This window comes from Taudactylus pleione, unplaced genomic scaffold (assembly GCF_031769625.1).
Source record: "Taudactylus pleione unplaced genomic scaffold, aTauple2 ptg000832l, whole genome shotgun sequence".
Classification (NCBI taxonomy): domain Eukaryota; kingdom Metazoa; phylum Chordata; class Amphibia; order Anura; family Myobatrachidae; genus Taudactylus; species Taudactylus pleione.
Genome location: NW_028285234.1, coordinates 714,778 through 734,734, shown reverse-complemented (window position 1 = coordinate 734,734; position 19,957 = coordinate 714,778). Strand labels below are relative to the sequence as shown.

At 48.4% G+C, this 19,957-nt stretch overlaps 1 protein-coding gene across 4 annotated transcripts in view; it reads left to right on the top strand.

The window, feature by feature from the left end:
• Positions 1-19,957, top strand: part of KIFC3 (kinesin family member C3) — a 93,523-nt gene that overhangs the window by 3,954 nt on the left and 69,612 nt on the right. For 2 of the 4 annotated variants that reach the window (XM_088458432.1, XM_088458434.1), the window contains 2 exons: positions 7,353-7,789; positions 15,991-16,035. In XM_088458432.1, coding sequence (XP_088314558.1) covers positions 7,353-7,789; positions 15,991-16,035 — 482 coding nt within the window. Of the gene's footprint in view, positions 1-1,519; positions 1,559-2,168; positions 2,265-7,352; positions 7,790-15,990; positions 16,036-19,957 lie in introns of those variants that run through there. The other 2 variants (XM_088458435.1, XM_088458433.1) reach the window with 2 other exon arrangements.

Below are 19,957 nucleotides of genomic sequence, written 5' to 3'. Positions count from 1 at the left end.
GCCAGGTGTACTACCACTACAGAGCCAGGTATACTGCCAGCACTGAGCCAGGTGTACTACCACTACAGAGCCAGGTATACTGCCAGCACAGAGCCAGGTGTACTACCACTACAGAGCCAGGTGTACTACCACTACAGAGCCAGGTGTACTACCACTACAGAGCCAGGTATACTGCCACTACAGAGCCAGGTATACTGCCACTACAGAGCCAGGTGTACTGCCACTACAGAGCCAGGTATACTGCCAGCACTGAGCCAGGTGTACTACCACTACAGAGCCAGGTGTACTACCACTACAGAGCCAGATGTACTGCCACTACAGAGCCAGGTATACTGTTAGCACTGAGCCAGGTGTACTACCACTACAGAGCCAGGTGTACTGCCAGCACTGAGCCAGGTGTACTACCACTACAGAACCAGGTATACTGCCAGCACTGATCCAGGTGTACTACCACTACAGAGCCAGGTATACTGCCAGCACTGATCCAGGTGTACAACCACTACAGAGCCAGGTGTACTACCACTACAGAGCACTGAGCCAGGTGTACTACCACTACAGAGCCAGGTATACTGCCAGCACTGAGCCAGGTGTACTACCACTACAGAGCCAGGTATACTGCCAGCACAGAGCCAGGTGTACTACCACTACAGAGCCAGGTATACTGCCAGCACTGATCCAGGTGTACAACCACTACAGAGCCAGGTTTACTACCACTACAGAGCACTGAGCCAGGTGTACTGCCACTACAGAGCCAGGTGTACTGCCACTACAGAGCCAGGTGTACTGCCACTACAGAGCCAGGTGTACTGCCACTACAGAGCCAGGTATACTGCCACTACAGAGCCAGCTGTACTACCACTACAGAGCCAGGTGTACTACCACTACAGAGCCAGGTGTACTACCACTACAGAGCCAGGTATACTGCCACTACAGAACCAGGTATACTGCCAGCACTGATCCAGGTGTACTACCACTACAGAGCCAGGTATACTGCCAGCACTGATCCAGGTGTACAACCACTACAGAGCCAGGTGTACTACCACTACAGAGCACTGAGCCAGGTGTACTACCACTACAGAGCCAGGTATACTGCCAGCACTGAGCCAGGTGTACTACCACTACAGAGCCAGGTATACTGCCAGCACAGAGCCAGGTGTACTACCACTACAGAGCCAGGTATACTGCCAGCACTGAGCCAGGTGTACTACCACTACAGAGCCAGGTATACTGCCAGCACTGAGCCAGGTGTACTACCACTACAGAGCCAGGTATACTGCCAGCACTGATCCAGGTGTACAACCACTACAGAGCCAGGTTTACTACCACTACAGAGCACTGAGCCAGGTGTACTACCACTACAGAACCAGGTATACTGCCAGCACTGATCCAGGTGTACTACCACTACAGAGCCAGGTATACTGCCAGCACTGATCCAGGTGTACAACCACTACAGAGCCAGGTGTACTACCACTACAGAGCACTGAGCCAGGTGTACTACCACTACAGAGCCAGGTATACTGCCAGCACTGAGCCAGGTGTACTACCACTACAGAGCCAGGTATACTGCCAGCACAGAGCCAGGTGTACTACCACTACAGAGCCAGGTGTACTGCCAGCACAGAGCCAGGTGTACTACCACTACAGAGCCAGGTGTACTACCACTACAGAGCCAGGTATACTGCCACTACAGAGCCAGGTATACTGCCAGCACTGATCCAGGTGTACAACCACTACAGAGCCAGGTGTACTACCACTACAGAGCACTGAGCCAGGTGTACTACCACTACAGAGCCAGGTATACTGCCAGCACAGAGCCAGGTATACACGTTTTTTATTTACTTTTTTTCTGTCTCTCTGTCTTGGTCTGTCTCTCTGTCTGTCTTTCTCTCTCTGTCTCTCTCTCTCTCTGTCTCTGTCTCTCTCTCTCTCTCTGTCTCTGTCTCGGTCTGTCTCTCTGTCTGTCTTTCTCTCTCTGTCTCTCTCATTATAAGTGGATAAGTACTTTCATTACAGGGGTTTGTTAGTCTGTACGGGCTATGGAGCTGTCTGTCATTTGGGTTGCAGTCTCTTGGCAGCGCCTGTCTCTCCCCTCTTTCCTCCCTCTCCTGTCCCCTTCCTGCCCCCTCCCAGCCCTCCCTGTCCTGTGTACAGCTGGGAAGGACCCCAGAGCTGACTGTACGGGGAATGGACAGAGAGGAGGAGGAGAGAGGTCTCTGGGTGCAGACACTGGACGGGGGCAGGAAGGGTTACAGCAGCCTGTACAGGTAATACTGCCCTGGTCTGATCATGTGGCTGGTGCCAGCTGTGTGACCTCTGTGTACTGGGTCTGCTGGTCGCTGCTGGTCTACGTTCTGCGCCTGGTACAGCCATTTCCTGTGTAACAAACACTTCTCTCAACTTCAACATGAGTTAAAGTTTAACTGAGATTTCAGTCTGTGGGGCTGATCCAGCGAGGAACGCAACTGCTAATATGCACGCAATCGGCGATTGTTGCGTTATGCACATACGTATACATCGCAGTGCACTAGCGCGAACCAGCCAACATGAGCGAGACTGCGATCGCAGCGGCTACACAGACACATTGCATTGATTGACAGGAAGTACCATTTGGGGAGGTGACGGGAGGGGGTGCGTCAGTAGTACAGCGCCAGAGAGCAGAGAACTAGTATAGTACTGGGTAGTGTAACTAGTACAGCGTCAGAGAGCAGAGAACTAGTATAGTACAGGATAGTATAACTAGTACAGCGTCAGAGAGCAGAGAACTAGTATAGTACAGGGTAGTGTAACTTGTACAGCGTCAGAGAGCAGAGAACTAGTATAGTACAGGGTAGTGTAACTTGTACAGCATCAGAGAGCAGAGAACTAGTATAGTACAGGGTAGTGTAACTTGTACAGCATCAGAGAGCAGAGAACTAGTATAGTACTGGGTAGTGTAACTAGTACAGCGTCAGAGAGCAGAGAACTAGTATAGTACTGGGTAGTGTAACTAGTACAGCGTCAGAGCACAGGGAACTAGTATAGTACAGGATAGTAGTGTAACTAGTACAGCATCAGAGCGCAGGGAACTAGTATAGTACAGGATAGTAGTGTAACTAGTACAGCATCAGAGCGCAGGGAACTAGTATAGTACAGGATAGTAGTGTAACTAGTACAGCATCAGAGCACAGGGAACTAGTATAGTACAGGATAGTAGTGCAACTAGTACAGCATCAGAGCACAGGGAACTAGTATAGTACAGGATAGTAGTGTAACTAGTACAGCATCAGAGCACAGGGAACTAGTATAGTACAGGATAGTAGTGCAACTAGTACAGCATCAGAGCACAGGGAACTAGTATAGTACAGCATAGTAGTGTAACTAGTACAGCATCAGAACACAGGGAACTAGTATAGTACAGGATAGTAGTGTAACTAGTACAGCATCAGAGCACAGGGAACTAGAATAGTACAGGATAGTAGTGTAACTAGTACAGCATCAGAGCACAGGGAACTAGTATAGTACTGGATAGTGTAACTAGTACAGCGTCAGAGCGCAGAGAACTAGTATAGTACTGGATAGTGTAAATAGTACAGTTTTCTGCTTTCTGACACTGTACTAGTTACACTACCCAGTACTATACTAGTTCTCTGTGCTCTGACGCTGTACTAGTTACACTACCCAGTACTATACTAGTTCTCTGCGCTCTGACGCTGTACTAGTTACACTATCCAGTACTATACTAGTATATAGTTCCCTGTGCTCTGATGCTGTACTAGTTACACTACTATCCTGTACTATACTAGTTCCCTGTGCTCTGATGCTGTACTAGTTACACTACTATCCTGTACTATTCTAGTTCCCTGTGCTCTGATGCTGTACTAGTTACACTACTATCCTGTACTATACTAGTTCCCTGTGTTCTGATGCTGTACTAGTTACACTACTATCCTGTACTATACTAGTTCCCTGTGTTCTGATGCTGTACTAGTTACACTACTATCCTGTACTATACTAGTTCCCTGTGCTCTGATGCTGTACTAGTTACACTACTATCCTGTACTATTCTAGTTCCCTGTGCTCTGATGCTGTACTAGTTACACTACTATCCTGTACTATACTAGTTCCCTGTGTTCTGATGCTGTACTAGTTACACTACTATGCTGTACTATACTAGTTCCGTGTGCTCTGATGCTGTACTAGTTGCACTACTATCCTGTACTATACTAGTTCCCTGTGCTCTGATGCTGTACTAGTTACACTACTACTATCCTGTACTATACTAGTTCCCTGTGCTCTGATGCTGTACTAGTTACACTACTACTATCCTGTACTATACTAGTTCCCTGTGCTCTGATGCTGTACTAGTTACACTACTACTATCCTGTACTATACTAGTTCCCTGTGCTCTGATGCTGTACTAGTTACACTACTACTATCCTGTACTATACTAGTTCCCTGTGCTCTGATGCTGTACTAGTTACACTACTACTATCCTGTACTATACTAGTTCCCTGTGCTCTGACGCTGTACTAGTTACACTACTATCCTGTACTATACTAGTTCCCTGTGCTCTGACGCTGTACTAGTTACACTACTATCCTGTACTATACTAGTTCCCTGTGCTCTGACGCTGTACTAGTTACACTACTATCCTGTACTATACTAGTTCCCTGTGCTCTGACGCTGTACTAGTTACACTACTATCCTGTACTATACTAGTTCCCTGCGCTCTGACGCTGTACTAGTTACACTACTATCCTGTACTATACTAGTTCCCTGTGTTCTGATGCTGTACTAGTTACACTACTATCCTGTACTATACTAGTTCCCTGTGCTCTGATGCTGTACTAGTTACACTACTATCCTGTACTATTCTAGTTCCCTGTGCTCTGATGCTGTACTAGTTACACTACTATCCTGTACTATACTAGTTCCCTGTGCTCTGACGCTGTACTAGTTACACTACTATCCTGTACTATACTAGTTCCCTGTGCTCTGACGCTGTACTAGTTACACTACTATCCTGTACTATACTAGTTCCCTGTGCTCTGACGCTGTACTAGTTACACTACTATCCTGTACTATACTAGTTCCCTGTGTTCTGATGCTGTACTAGTTACACTACTATCCTGTACTATACTAGTTCCCTGTGCTCTGACGCTGTACTAGTTACACTACTATCCTGTACTATACTAGTTCCCTGTGCTCTGACGCTGTACTAGTTACACTACTATCCTGTACTATACTAGTTCCCTGTGTTCTGATGCTGTACTAGTTACACTACTATCCTGTACTATACTAGTTCCCTGTGCTCTGATGCTGTACTAGTTACACTACTATCCTGTACTATACTAGTTCCCTGTGCTCTGATGCTGTACTAGTTACACTACTATCCTGTACTATACTAGTTCCCTGTGCTCTGATGCTGTACTAGTTACACTACTATCCTGTACTATACTAGTTCCCTGTGCTCTGATGCTGTACTAGTTACACTACTATCCTGTACTATACTAGTTCCCTGTGCTCTGATGCTGTACTAGTTACACTACTATCCTGTACTATACTAGTTCCCTGTGTTCTGATGCTGTACTAGTTACACTACTATCCTGTACTATACTAGTTCCCTGTGTTCTGATGCTGTACTAGTTACACTACTATCCTGTACTATACTAGTTCCCTGTGTTCTGATGCTGTACTAGTTACACTACTATCCTGTACTATACTAGTTCCCTGTGTTCTGACGCTGTACTAGTTACACTACTATCCTGTACTATACTAGTTCCCTGTGTTCTGACGCTGTACTAGTTACACTACTATCCTGTACTATACTAGTTCCCTGTGCTCTGACGCTGTACTAGTTACACTACTATCCTGTACTATACTAGTTCCCTGTGCTCTGATGCTGTACTAGTTACACTACTATCCTGTACTATACTAGTTCCCTGTGTTCTGATGCTGTACTAGTTACACTACTATCCTGTACTATACTAGTTCCCTGTGTTCTGATGCTGTACTAGTTACACTACTATCCTGTACTATACTAGTTCCCTGTGCTCTGATGCTGTACTAGTTACACTACTATCCTGTACTATACTAGTTCCCTGTGTTCTGATGCTGTACTAGTTACACTACTATCCTGTACTATACTAGTTCCCTGTGCTCTGACGCTGTACTAGTTACACTACTATCCTGTACTATACTAGTTCCCTGTGCTCTGATGCTGTACTAGTTACACTACTATCCTGTACTATACTAGTTCCCTGTGCTCTGATGCTGTACTAGTTACACTACTATCCTGTACTATACTAGTTCCCTGTGTTCTGATGCTGTACTAGTTACACTACTATCCTGTACTATACTAGTTCCCTGTGTTCTGATGCTGTACTAGTTACACTACTATCCTGTACTATACTAGTTCCCTGTGCTCTGATGCTGTACTAGTTACACTACTATCCTGTACTATTCTAGTTCCCTGTGCTCTGATGCTGTACTAGTTACACTACTATGCTGTACTATACTAGTTCCGTGTGTTCTGATGCTGTACTAGTTACACTACTATGCTGTACTATACTAGTTCCGTGTGTTCTGATGCTGTACTAGTTACACTACTACTATCCTGTACTATACTAGTTCCCTGTGCTCTGATGCTGTACTAGTTACACTACTACTATCCTGTACTATACTAGTTCCCTGTGCTCTGATGCTGTACTAGTTACACTACTACTATCCTGTACTATACTAGTTCCCTGTGCTCTGATGCTGTACTAGTTACACTACTACTATCCTGTACTATACTAGTTCCCTGTGCTCTGACGCTGTACTAGTTACACTACTATCCTGTACTATACTAGTTCCCTGTGCTCTGACGCTGTACTAGTTACACTACTATCCTGTACTATACTAGTTCCCTGTGCTCTGACGCTGTACTAGTTACACTACTATCCTGTACTATACTAGTTCCCTGCGCTCTGATGCTGTACTAGTTACACTACTATCCTGTACTATACTAGTTCTCTGCGCTCTGATGCTGTACTAGTTACACTACTATCCTGTACTATACTAGTTCCCTGTGCTCTGATGCTGTACTAGTTACACTACTATCCTGTACTATACTAGTTCCCTGTGCTCTGATGCTGTACTAGTTACACTACTATCCTGTACTGTACTAGTTCCCTGTGCTCTGATGCTGTACTAGTTACATTTCATTCTGCGGTATATCCAACCACTGTAGCATTAGATAGGATACGCCTGGCTCTGAAGGGGTTAATGTGATATGGATAAGGCTGTACACACGTCAGATTATGAGGCCACAGAGCTTACAGAGGCCAGGGCTAATGAGAGGACATACTAACCCTGTACTTTTCCCCTGTCAGGCTGCTGGTGGTGTGTGCTGGGGAGGACATGTACTAGGGTCTCCATTCCACTGACAATGGTGGGACCCCAGGAGCCCACATGCAGAGCGGAGTCTGAGCCTCAGGAGAGACCTGTGATAGAGGATCTGAAGGGAACCCCTAGACCGCTAAAGGAAGGGAAGACGCTAAAAGGAAAGAGACAGCCTGGGGTCTATAATGAAGAGCAGAACACTAGAGAGCTACAGGTACATCTACAACTTCTGAGACCTGTAAAGGAGAACAGGCAGCTGCGAGACAGAGAGGAGAAGAGTCAGAGAGAGCAGGAGGCTGAGCGAGCCTCACCATACAGAGGACACCTGCAGCTGGACAGCGGGTTATACCTCAAGCTGCACCAAATACAGGACAAGCTGCACCAGAAGCAGAGGGAACATGCTGAGATGTGTAGGAAGCTTCAGGAGGTACATAGAGGAATGGAAGTCTCCCTGAACCCCCTCCCCATGTCAGATTGTCTGTACATCCCCCCGCCCTTCTGGGAGATTGGCCATTCCTCCCCTGTGTATCTCTGTGAGCCTTTCTCCCCTGCAAGACATGCCTGTGCCCCCCAAAGAGATACTCAGTATGGCCGTGCCCTCCCAGTTGATACTCCCTATGCCACCATATGACACTCCTTCTGCAAGACTGCCTGTGCCCCCCAGGTGACACGCACTATGGCCGTACCCTCCCGGGTAATACTCCCTATGGAAGTGCCCTCCCGGGTAATACTCCCTATGGCCGTGCCCTCCCAGGTGATACTTCCTATGCCACCCTACCACAGCCCCTCTGCAAGACTGCCTGTGCCCACCAGGTGATACTCCCTATGGCCATGCCCTCCCAAGAGTTACTCCCTATGCCACCCTCTGACATCCCCTCTGCAAGACTGCTTGTGCCCCCTACTCTGGGAGACTGGCTAAGCCCCTTTCCCCCCCCTCTGCGAGACTGGCCGTGATCCCCTGTGATACTCCCTGAGCCCCCCTACCTCTGCGAGACTGCCTGTTCCCCCCCCACTGTCAGACTGGCCATGCCCCTGTCCGTGATACTCCCTGTGCTGACACCCCTTGTGAGACTTGCTGTGATTCCCCATGGGAGAATGATTGTGCACCTCAAGTCCCAGATACTGGCTGTGCCCCCCCACCCCCACTCCCACCCCTGTACAAGACACTTCGGAGCAAAGCCAGTAATTAGAGATGAGCCACAGCCTGCCCCCCTCCCAGCTCTGTATGTGACAGGTCTTTATATATTTTGTTAATATAGTGCACACATCAGAGCCGTTACTAGTCTTTTTGGTGCCCTGTGCCATAAAGCTCATTGGGCCCCCCTATTTTTTAAATCGTTGGATTACACTCGAAAATGGGCCATGGCCTCATGGGGAAGGGCCAGGGAAGAGATAGGGGAGGCCAGGAGATGCTGGGGATAAATAGGGACATAATATAGTGCACCTGAGAGAGGACCATGGCCTCATGTGGAAGGGCCAGGGAAGAGATAGGGGAGGCCAGGAGATGCCGGGGATAAATAGGGACATAATATAGTGCACCTGAGAGAGGGCCATGGCCTCATGGTGAAGGGCCAGGGAAGAGATAGGGGAGGCCAGGAGATACTGGGGATAAATAGGGACATAATATAGTGCACCTGAGAGAGGGCCATGGCCTCATGGGGAAGGGCCAGGGAAGAGATAGGGGAGGCCAGGAGATGCTGGGGATAAATAGGGACATAATATAGTGCACCTGAGATAGGACCATGGCCTCATGGGGAAGGGCCAGGGAAGAGATAGGGGAGGCCAGGAGATGCCGGGGATAAATAGGGACATAATATAGTGCACCTGAGAGAGGACCATGGCCTCATGTGGAAGGGCCAGGGAAGAGATAGGGGAGGCCAGGAGATGCCGGGGATAAATAGGGACATAATATAGTGCACCTGAGAGAGGGCCATGGCCTCATGGTGAAGGGCCAGGGAAGAGATAGGGGAGGCCAGGAGATACTGGGGATAAATAGGGACATAATATAGTGCACCTGAGAGAGGGCCATGGCCTCATGGGGAAGGGCCAGGGAAGAGATAGGGGAGGCCAGGAGATACTGGGGATAAATAGGGACATAATATAGTGCACCTGAGAGAGGGCCATGGCCTCATGTGGAAGGGCCAGGGAAGAGATAGGGGAGGGCAGGAGATGCTGGGTATAAATAGGGACATAATATAGTGCACCTGGGAGAGGGCCATGGCCTCATGGGGAAGGGCCAGGGAAGAGATAGGGGAGGCCAGGAGATGCTGGGGATAAATAGGGACATAATATAGTGACCTGAGAGAGGGCCATGGCCTCATGGGGAAGGGCCAGGGAAGAGATAGGGGAGGCCAGGAGATGCTGGGGATAAATAGGGACATAATATAGTGCACCTGAGAGAGGGCCATGGCCTCATGGGGAAGGGCCAGGGAAGAGATAGGGGAGGCCAGGAGATTCTGGGGATAAATAGGGACATACAGGTTGAGTCTCCCATATCCAAATATTCCGTAATATGGAATATTCCGAAATACAGAATAATTTTGGCATGACTGAGATAATAAAACCTTTGATTTTTGATGGTTCAATGTACACAAACTTTGTCTAAGGCACAAATTATTAAAAATATGGTATAAAATTACCTTCAGGCTGTGTGTATAGGGTGTAAATGATACATAAATTTATTTCATGTATGTACACAAACTTTGCTTGAGCCACAAAATTATTGAAAATATTGTATAAAATGAGCTGCAGGCTATGTGTATAAGGTGCATATAACACATATATGCATTCTGTGTGTATATTGAGGTCCCATTCCCAAGATATTCCATTATGATATGCAATTATTCCAAAATACGGAATATTCCGTTATCCAAAATACCCCTGGTCCCAAGCATTTTGGATATGGGAGACTCAACCTGTAATATAGTGCACCTGAGAGAGGGCCATGGCCTCATGGGGAAGGGCCAGGGAAGAGATAGGAGAGGCCGGGAGATGCTGGGGATAAATAGGGACATAATATAGCGCACCTGAGAGAGGGCCATGGCCTCATGTGGAAGGGCCAGGGAAGAGATAGGAGATGCCGGGAGATGCTGGGGATAAATAGGGACATAATACAGTGCACCTGAGAGAGGGCCATGGCCTCATGGGGAAGGGCCAGGGAAGAGATAGGAGAGGCCGGGAGATGCTGGGGATAAATAGTGACATAATATAGTGCACCTGAGAGAGGGCCATGGCCTCATGGGGAAGGGCCAGGGAAGAGATAGGAGAGGCCGGGAGAGGCTGGGGATAAATATGGACATAATATAGCGCACCTGAGAGAGGGCCATGGCCTCATGGTGAAGGGCCAGGGAAGAGATAGGAGAGGCCAGGAGATGCTGGGGATAAATATGGACATAATATAGCGCACCTGAGAGAGGGCCATGGCCTCATGGGGAAGGGCCAGGGAAGAGATAGGGGAGGCCAGGAGATGCTGGGGATAAATAGGGACATAATATAGTGCACCTGAGAGAGTGCCATGGCCTCATGGGGAAGGGCCAGGGAAGAGATAGGGGAGGCCAGGAGATGCTGGGGATAAATAGGGACATAATATAGTGCACCTGAGAGAGGGCCATGGCCTCATGGGGAAGGGCCAGGGAAGAGATAGGGGAGGCCAGGAGATGCTGGGGATAAATAGGGACATAATATAACCTGAGAGAGGGCCATGGCCTCATGGGGAAGGGCCAGGGAAGAGATAGGAGAGGCCGGGAGATGCTGGGGATAAATAGTGACATAATATAGTGCACCTGAGAGAGGGCCATGGCCTCATGTGGAAGGGCCAGGGAAGAGATAGGAGAGGCCGGGAGAGGCTGGGGATAAATATGGACATAATATAGCGCACCTGAGAGAGGGCCATGGCCTCATGGTGAAGGGCCAGGGAAGAGATAGGGGAGGCCAGGAGATGCCGGGGATAAATAGGGACATAATATAGTGCACCTGAGAGAGGGCCATGGCCTCATGGTGAAGGGCCAGGGAAGAGATAGGGGAGGCCAGGAGATACTGGGGATAAATAGGGACATAATATAGTGCACCTGAGAGAGGGCCATGGCCTCATGGGGAAGGGCCAGGGAAGAGATAGGGGAGGCCAGGAGATGCTGGGGATAAATAGGGACATAATATAGTGCACCTGAGATAGGACCATGGCCTCATGGGGAAGGGCCAGGGAAGAGATAGGGGAGGCCAGGAGATGCCGGGGATAAATAGGGACATAATATAGTGCACCTGAGAGAGGACCATGGCCTCATGTGGAAGGGCCAGGGAAGAGATAGGGGAGGCCAGGAGATGCCGGGGATAAATAGGGACATAATATAGTGCACCTGAGAGAGGGCCATGGCCTCATGGTGAAGGGCCAGGGAAGAGATAGGGGAGGCCAGGAGATACTGGGGATAAATAGGGACATAATATAGTGCACCTGAGAGAGGGCCATGGCCTCATGGGGAAGGGCCAGGGAAGAGATAGGGGAGGCCAGGAGATACTGGGGATAAATAGGGACATAATATAGTGCACCTGAGAGAGGGCCATGGCCTCATGTGGAAGGGCCAGGGAAGAGATAGGGGAGGGCAGGAGATGCTGGGTATAAATAGGGACATAATATAGTGCACCTGGGAGAGGGCCATGGCCTCATGGGGAAGGGCCAGGGAAGAGATAGGGGAGGCCAGGAGATGCTGGGGATAAATAGGGACATAATATAGTGACCTGAGAGAGGGCCATGGCCTCATGGGGAAGGGCCAGGGAAGAGATAGGGGAGGCCAGGAGATGCTGGGGATAAATAGGGACATAATATAGTGCACCTGAGAGAGGGCCATGGCCTCATGGGGAAGGGCCAGGGAAGAGATAGGGGAGGCCAGGAGATTCTGGGGATAAATAGGGACATACAGGTTGAGTCTCCCATATCCAAATATTCCGTAATATGGAATATTCCGAAATACAGAATAATTTTGGCATGACTGAGATAATAAAACCTTTGATTTTTGATGGTTCAATGTACACAAACTTTGTCTAAGGCACAAATTATTAAAAATATGGTATAAAATTACCTTCAGGCTGTGTGTATAGGGTGTAAATGATACATAAATTTATTTCATGTATGTACACAAACTTTGCTTGAGCCACAAAATTATTGAAAATATTGTATAAAATGAGCTGCAGGCTATGTGTATAAGGTGCATATAACACATATATGCATTCTGTGTGTATATTGGGGTCCCATTCCCAAGATATTCCATTATGATATGCAATTATTCCAAAATACGGAATATTCCGTTATCCAAAATACCCCTGGTCCCAAGCATTTTGGATATGGGAGACTCAACCTGTAATATAGTGCACCTGAGAGAGGGCCATGGCCTCATGGGGAAGGGCCAGGGAAGAGATAGGAGAGGCCGGGAGATGCTGGGGATAAATAGGGACATAATATAGCGCACCTGAGAGAGGGCCATGGCCTCATGTGGAAGGGCCAGGGAAGAGATAGGAGATGCCGGGAGATGCTGGGGATAAATAGGGACATAATACAGTGCACCTGAGAGAGGGCCATGGCCTCATGGGGAAGGGCCAGGGAAGAGATAGGAGAGGCCGGGAGATGCTGGGGATAAATAGTGACATAATATAGTGCACCTGAGAGAGGGCCATGGCCTCATGGGGAAGGGCCAGGGAAGAGATAGGAGAGGCCGGGAGAGGCTGGGGATAAATATGGACATAATATAGCGCACCTGAGAGAGGGCCATGGCCTCATGGTGAAGGGCCAGGGAAGAGATAGGAGAGGCCAGGAGATGCTGGGGATAAATATGGACATAATATAGCGCACCTGAGAGAGGGCCATGGCCTCATGGGGAAGGGCCAGGGAAGAGATAGGGGAGGCCAGGAGATGCTGGGGATAAATAGGGACATAATATAGTGCACCTGAGAGAGTGCCATGGCCTCATGGGGAAGGGCCAGGGAAGAGATAGGGGAGGCCAGGAGATGCTGGGGATAAATAGGGACATAATATAGTGCACCTGAGAGAGGGCCATGGCCTCATGGGGAAGGGCCAGGGAAGAGATAGGGGAGGCCAGGAGATGCTGGGGATAAATAGGGACATAATATAACCTGAGAGAGGGCCATGGCCTCATGGGGAAGGGCCAGGGAAGAGATAGGAGAGGCCGGGAGATGCTGGGGATAAATAGTGACATAATATAGTGCACCTGAGAGAGGGCCATGGCCTCATGGGGAAGGGCCAGGGAAGAGATAGGAGAGGCCGGGAGAGGCTGGGGATAAATATGGACATAATATAGCGCACCTGAGAGAGGGCCATGGCCTCATGGTGAAGGGCCAGGGAAGAGATAGGGGAGGCCAGGAGATGCTGGGGATAAATAGGGACATATTATAGTGCACCTGAGAGAGGGCCATGGCCTCATGGGGAAGGGCCAGGGAAGAGATAGGGGAGGCCAGGAGATGCCGGGGATAAATAGGGACATAATATAGTGCACCTGAGAGGGCCATGGCCTCATGGGGAAGGGCCAGGGAAGAGATAGGGGAGGCCAGGAGATGCTGGGGATAAATAGGGACATAATATAGTGCACCTGAGAGAGGGCCATGGCCTCATGGGGAAGGGCCAGGGAAGAGATAGGAGAGGCCGGGAGATGCTGGGGATAAATAGGGACATAATATAGCGCACCTGAGAGAGGGCCATGGCCTCATGTGGAAGGGCCAGGGAAGAGATAGGAGATGCCGGGAGATGCTGGGGATAAATAGGGACATAATACAGTGCACCTGAGAGAGGGCCATGGCCTCATGGGGAAGGGCCAGGGAAGAGATAGGGGAGGCCAGGAGATGCTGGGGATAAATAGGGACATAATATAGTGCACCTGAGAGAGGGCCATGGCCTCATGGGGAAGGGCCAGGGAAGAGATAGGGGAGGCCAGGAGATGCTGGGGATAAATAGGGACATAATATAGTGTACCTGAGAGAGGGCCATGGCCTCATGGGGAAGGGCCAGGGAAGAGATAGGAGAGGCCGGGAGATGCTGGGGATAAATAGTGACATAATATAGTGCACCTGAGAGAGGGCCATGGCCTCATGGGGAAGGGCCAGGGAAGAGATAGGAGAGGCCGGGAGAGGCTGGGGATAAATATGGACATAATATAGCGCACCTGAGAGAGGGCCATGGCCTCATGGTGAAGGGCCAGGGAAGAGATAGGAGAGGCCAGGAGATGCTGGGGATAAATATGGACATAATATAGCGCACCTGAGAGAGGGCCATGGCCTCATGGGGAAGGACCAAGGAAGAGATAGGGGAGGCCAGGAGATGCTGGGGATAAATAGGGACATAATATAGTGCACCTGAGAGAGTGCCATGGCCTCATGGGGAAGGGCCAGGGAAGAGATAGGGGAGGCCAGGAGATGCTGGGGATAAATAGGGACATAATATAACCTGAGAGAGGGCCATGGCCTCATGGGGAAGGGCCAGGGAAGATATAGGAGAGGCCGGGAGATGCTGGGGATAAATAGTGACATAATATAGTGCACCTGAGAGAGGGCCATGGCCTCATGGGGAAGGGCCAGGGAAGAGATAGGAGAGGCCGGGAGAGGCTGGGGATAAATAGGGACATAATATAGCGCACCTGAGAGAGGGCCATGGCCTCATGGTGAAGGGCCAGGGAAGAGATAGGGGAGGCCAGGAGATGCTGGGGATAAATAGGGACATATTATAGTGCACCTGAGAGAGGGCCATGGCCTCATGGGGAAGGGCCAGGGAAGAGATAGGGGAGGCCAGGAGATGCCGGGGATAAATAGGGACATAATATAGTGCACCTGAGAGGGCCATGGCCTCATGGGGAAGGGCCAGGGAAGAGATAGGGGAGGCCAGGAGATGCTGGGGATAAATAGGGACATAATACAGTGCACCTGAGAGAGGGCCATGGCCTCATGGGGAAGGGCCAGGGAAGAGATAGGGGAGGCCAGGAGATGCTGGGGATAAATAGGGACATAATATAGTGCACCTGAGAGAGTGCCATGGCCTCATGGGGAAGGGCCAGGGAAGAGATAGGGGAGGCCAGGAGATGCTGGGGATAAATAGGGACATAATATAGTGCACCTGAGAGAGGGCCATGGCCTCATGGGGGAAGGGCCAGGGAAGAGATAGGGGAGGCCAGGAGATGCTGGGGATAAAATAAGAGGAAGCTACAAAGTGAGAATTATAATAAACAGACAATTGACAGCCCAAACAGCGCCCCCTGCCCTGCGTTCCCATGGCACTGGTGGCACTACCTTAGTTACGGCTCTGGTACACATATTCCACAGCGCTTTTTGGTCACTCACATCAGTCCCTGCCCCAGTGGAGCTTACACTCAATATTCACTACCAGATGCTCACACACAAGCACGGGGAGAACATACAAACATCATTTAGTTAGGGCCATAGTGGGAATTGAAGCCAAGACCTCAGAACTGTGAGGCAGTAATGCTAACTATTACACCGCCTGTCACTGCTACATATTTGTCCCCCTGCAGCACATCAGGGTTTGCTAGGTGTAGAATGCAGCGTCCAGCTGGACTCATCTTGGCAGCAGGTGGCTGTGCACCAGACTTGTCTTCTCTAACTTGTGGTGTTTTACAGATGCAACGAGAAGCTGAGGAAATGTCCAGTCTCCATACCCAGATGGTGAGTGTCCTGCTTGTGGTTCCATGGGTTCCTTCTGGTATGTGGCCGTATCATCTCTATGACGTAGTGTTACACAGATCAGTGATGTAGAATTGGATGAATCACCTCTATGACGTAGTGTTACACAGATCGGTGACGTAGAGTTGGACGCATCACCTCTATGACCTAGTGTTACACAGATCAGTGATGTAGAGTTGGACGTATCACCTCTATGACGTAGTGTTACACAGATCGGTGACGTATCACCACTATGACGTAGTGTTGCACAGATCAGTGATGTAGAGTTGGACGTATCACCTCTATGACGTAGTGTTACACAGATCAGTGACGTATCACCTCTATGACGTAGTGTTACACAGATCAGTGACGTATCACCTCTATGACGTAGTGTTACACAGATCGGTGACGTTTCACCTCTAGGACGTAGTGTTACACAGATCAGTGATGTAGAGTTGGACGTTTCACCTCTAGGACGTAGTGTTACACAGATCAGTGATGAAGAGTTGGACGTATCACCTCTATGACGTAGTGTTACACAGATCAGTGATGTAGAGTTGGACGTATCACCTCTATGACGTAGTGTTACACAGATCAGTGATGTAGAGTTGGACGTATCACCTCTATGACGTAGTGTTACACAGATCAGTGACGTATCACCTCTATGACGTAGTGTTACACAGATCAGTGACGTATCACCTCTATGACGTAGTGTTACACAGATCGGTGACGTATCACCACTATGACGTAGTGTTGCACAGATCAGTGATGTAGAGTTGGACGTATCACCTCTATGACGTAGTGTTACACAGATCAGTGACGTATCACCTCTATGACGTAGTGTTACACAGATCAGTGACGTATCACCTCTATGACGTAGTGTTACACAGATCAGTGACGTATCACCTCTATGACGTAGTGTTACACAGATCAATGACGTATCACCTCTATGACGTAGTGTTACACAGATCAGTGACGTATCACCTCTATGACGTAGTGTTACACATATCGGTGACGTTTCACCTCTAGGACGTAGTGTTACACAGATCAGTGATGTAGAGTTGGACGTATCACCTCTATGACGTAGTGTTACACAGATCAGTGACGTTTCACCTCTAGGACGTAGTGTTACACAGATCAGTGATGAAGAGTTGGACGTATCACCTCTATGACGTAGTGTTACACAGATCAGTGATGTAGAGTTGGACGTATCACCTCTATGACGTAGTGTTACACAGATCAGTGACGTATCACCTCTATGACGTAGTGTTACACAGATCAGTGACGTATCACCTCTATGACGTAGTGTTACACAGATCAGTGACGTATCACCTCTATGACGTAGTGTTACACAGATCAGTGACGTATCACCTCTATGACGTAGTGTTACACAGATCGGTGACGTTTCACCTCTAGGACGTAGTGTTACACAGATCAGTGATGTAGAGTTGGACGTATCACCTCTATGACTTAGTGTTACACAGATCAGTGATGTAGAGTTAGACGTATCACCTCTATGACGTAGTGTTACACAGATCAGTGACGTTTCACCTCTATGACGTAGTTTTACACAGATCAGTGTTGTAGAGTTGGACATATCACCTCTATGACGTAGTGTTACACAGATCAGTGATGTAGAGTTGGACGTATCACCTCTATGACGTAGTGTTACTCAGATCAGTGACGTATCACCTCTATGACGTAGTGTTACACAGATCAGTGACGTTTCACCTCTAGGACGTAGTGTTACACAGATCAGTGATGTAGAGTTGGACGTATCACCTCTATGACGTAGTGTTACACAGATCGGTGACGTATCACCTCTATGACCTAGTGTTACACAGATCAGTGATGTAGAGTTAGACGTATCACCTCTATGACGTAGTGTTACACAGATCAGTGATGTAGAGTTAGACGTATCACCACTATGACGTAGTGTTACACAGATCAGTGACGTATGACCTCTATGACGTAGTTTTACACAGATCAGTGACGTAGAGTTGGACGTATCACCTCTATGACGTAGTGTTACTCAGATCAGTGACGTATCACCTCTATGACGTAGTGTTACACAGATCAGTGACGTATCACCTCTGTGACGTAGTGTTACACAGATCAGTGACGTATCACCTCTATGACGTAGTGTTACACAGATCAGTGATGTAGAGTTAGACGTATCACCTCTATGACGTAGTGTTACATAGATCAGTGACGTTTCACCTCTAGGACGTAGTGTTACACAGATCAGTGATGTAGAGTTGGACGTATCACCTCTATGACGTAGTGTTACACAGATCGGTGACGTATCACCTCTATGACCTAGTGTTACACAGATCAGTGATGTAGAGTTAGACGTATCGCCTCTATGACGTAGTGTTACACAGATCAGTGATGTAGAGTTAGACGTATGACCTCTATGACGTAGTGTTACACAGATCAGTGACGTAGAGTTGGACGTATCACCTCTATGACGTAGTGTTACTCAGATCAGTGACGTATCACCTCTATGACGTAGTGTTACACAGATCAGTGACGTATCACCTCTATGACGTAGTGTTACACAGATCGGTGACGTATCACCTCTATGACGTAGTGTTACACAGATCAGTGACGTATCACCTCTATGACGTAGTGTTACACAGATCGGTGACGTTTCACCTCTAGGACGTAGTGTTACACAGATCAGTGATGTAGAGTTGGACGTATCACCTCTATGACGTAGTGTTACACAGATCGGTGACGTATCACCTCTATGACCTAGTGTTACACAGATCAGTGATGTAGAGTTAGACGTATCACCTCTATGACGTAGTGTTACACAGATCAGTGATGTAGAGTTGGACGTATCACCTCTATGACGTAGTGTTACACAGATCAGTGACGTATGACCTCTATGACGTAGTTTTACACAGATCAGTGACGTATCACCTCTATGACGTAGTGTTACACAGATCAGTGATGTAGAGTTGGACGTATCACCTCTATGACGTAGTGTTACACAGATCAGTGATGTAGAGTTAGACGTATCACCTCTATGACGTAGTGTTACACAGATCAGTGATGTAGAGTTAGACGTATCACCACTATGACGTAGTGTTACACAGATCAGTGACGTATGACCTCTATGACGTAGTTTTACACAGATCAGTGACGTAGAGTTGGACGTATCACCTCTATGACGTAGTGTTACTCAGATCAGTGACGTATCACCTCTATGACGTAGTGTTACACAGATCAGTGACGTATCACCTCTATGACGTAGTGTTACACAGATCGGTGACGTATCACCTCTATGACGTAGTGTTACACAGATCAGTGACGTATCACCTCTATGACGTAGTGTTACACAGATCGGTGACGTATGACCTCTATGACGTAGTTTTACACAGATCAGTGACGTAGAGTTGGACGTATCACCTCTATGACGTAGTGTTACACAGATCAGTGACGTATCACCTCTATGACGTAGTGTTACACAGATCAGTGACGTATCACCTCTATGACGTAGTGTTACACAGATCAGTGATGTAGAGTTAGACGTATCACCTCTATGACGTAGTGTTACACAGATCAGTGACGTTTCACCTCTAGGACGTAGTGTTACACAGATCAGTGATGTAGAGTTGGACGTATCACCTCTATGACGTAGTGTTACACAGATCAGTGACGTATCACCTCTATGACGTAGTGTTACTCAGATCAGTGACGTATCACCTCTATGACGTAGTGTTACACAGATCAGTGACGTATCACCTCTATGACGTAGTGTTACACAGATCGGTGACGTTTCACCTCTAGGACGTAGTGTTACACAGATCAGTGATGTAGAGTTAGACGTATCACCTCTATGACGTAGTGTTACACAGATCAGTGACGTTTCACCTCTATGACCTAGTGTTACACAGATCAGTGATGTAGAGTTAGA